The following is a 1,736-nucleotide window of genomic DNA, read 5'->3' as shown; positions in this document are numbered from 1 at the left end:
CTCCGCACTGACAAGCGTGCGCGCGCTCCGCCCCCGGGCGCCTGAGGAGAGGGAGCCAGGCCCGCAGGCCCGCAGGCCCGCAGCGGCCCCCTTCCGAGGCCAGGGAGCCCGCGGCCCAGTCAGCAGGGCGAGCTCTTCCTCTCCCCTGGCCTTGGCTCACCTGAGGTGCCCAGGGCCCACTAGTCCTCAGCGTCCTCACAAGCAAGGTTGTGCCACGTGGAGGGGCCACCGCACGGGGAACCAACCGCCATCAGGTGCCACTGCGCATGCGTGACTAACATTTGGGTGGTACTGCGCCTGCGCGACTGCGGCTCATGCAGTACTGCGCCTGCGCAGCTGAGGCTCGCGTAGTCTTTCGCCTGTGCTGCTCAGACCCCCAACCTTAGAACCCCAGGGCGCGTGAGGCCGGGCGTGGTGGCGCACGCCAGAGCTGGGGAGGCTGAGGCAGGAGGATCGCTGCGAGTTCGAGGTCTATGTCTCAAAAACAAACAAAAATGAAAATTAAAAGGGAGCATGTAAAAAAGGGCACACGCCTGAACTGGGCCTGATGGGGCGAGGCGGGGGTTTCAGGGCAGGCCGGTCCCACCAGAGGAGGTCTCTTCTGTTCCTGTACTCCAGCCGCTCCGCCCCAGAGTGCTCCAGCTCAGTGCTTCTATTCAGGCGCGTTTTTAGGGTCGGGAACCAAGGGTGGCCGCACAGGATGGAGGGTACAGAGCCTGTCTAGCCGCTGGCTTCGTCCTTTGCGGAGGACACTGAGGCACCAGGTAGCGGGCGCTGCCTGCCGAGGGAGGAGGAGGGAGCGATCTCTAAAGCGGCCCTCCCTCGCGTGAGTGAGTCCCGAGGCTCAAGCACGCGGGGCAGAGGGTGTGAACGGAGGTGAGCGGCTCCCCGTGGAGGACAGCTCGCCTTCCTGGGCCGGAGCTGCACAGCCTCGAGGGGACCGCGGAGCAGCGGCCGTGAGCGCAGCTTGGACGGAAGCTCGCGCGGCTGCCCGTGCTCGTGCGCGTGCACGAGCTGAGCCCGGGGACGAGCCCAATGCAGCAGGTGCGCGTGTGCGCGTGCGCGAGCTGAGCCCCGGGGCCGAAGCCGGAAGGCGCCAGTGCCCGCTGCAGGCGCGGCCTGGGCCTGCGGGAGGATCACGCCGCCCAGCGCGTGTGCCCGTGCGTGCTGACATGGTGGGCGGGACCCAGCCGAGCAGCCTCGGAGACCTGCAGGTGCACACGGGGCTCTGAGCTATCAGAGAGAGTGTTGGGGTGCAGGAGACGGGCAGGCTCTGCTTTCCTGCTTCGGACGAAGCCAGGGCACAAGGCGACTGCGTGCGTGCGTGCGTGCGTGCGTGTGTGTGTGCGCTCAAGAGTCTATGTGGCTGCTTCTGCGTGTGTGTGTGTGTGTGTGTGTGTGTGTGTGTGTGTGTGTGTGCGCGCGCGCGCGTGCGCGCTCAAGAGTCTATGCGGCCGCTTCCACAGGTCATCAAGATCCTGGGCACGGAGAAGGGGAAGAAGAACAAGACCAACCTGCTCTTCCTGGCCGGGCAGCGCGTGCTGCAGTGGGTGCAGCGGAGTCACGCGACTGAAAAGGCTCTGACCGCGCTGCTCAAGTACATCCTGTCCCCGTCCCGTCCCGTGCCGTCCTGTCCGCGTCCCTGGGGGTGGTCCCGTCTGTACCCAGCCCTGGACCCTTAGCTCTGCCCCTGCAGGGCGAACAGAGCAGTCCGCACGTCCGCGGGAAGACGCGGG

At 66.8% G+C, this 1,736-nt stretch overlaps 2 protein-coding genes across 2 annotated transcripts in view; one reads left to right on the top strand and one right to left on the bottom strand.

The window, feature by feature from the left end:
- LOC102030590 (leucine-rich repeat-containing protein 37A3-like) overlaps positions 1 to 180 on the bottom strand; it is a gene marked incomplete in the record, with an annotated part of 60,473 nt that extends 60,293 nt beyond the window's left edge. Inside the window, 1 exon segment of the mRNA XM_013519242.1 lies at positions 161 to 180.
- Positions 181 to 700: 520 nt separating this feature from the next.
- The window catches only part of LOC102028369 (alanyl-tRNA editing protein Aarsd1), a gene marked incomplete in the record, with an annotated part of 3,101 nt that continues 2,065 nt past the window's right edge, over positions 701 to 1,736 (top strand). Inside the window, 3 exon segments of the mRNA XM_013519131.1 lie at positions 701 to 707; positions 832 to 1,214; positions 1,467 to 1,597. Coding sequence (XP_013374585.1) covers positions 701 to 707; positions 832 to 1,214; positions 1,467 to 1,597 — 521 coding nt within the window.

Source organism: Chinchilla lanigera, unplaced genomic scaffold (assembly GCF_000276665.1).
Source record: "Chinchilla lanigera isolate Chin_1 unplaced genomic scaffold, ChiLan1.0 scaffold00050, whole genome shotgun sequence".
Classification (NCBI taxonomy): domain Eukaryota; kingdom Metazoa; phylum Chordata; class Mammalia; order Rodentia; family Chinchillidae; genus Chinchilla; species Chinchilla lanigera.
This window is presented reverse-complemented; position numbering and strand designations above follow the sequence as displayed.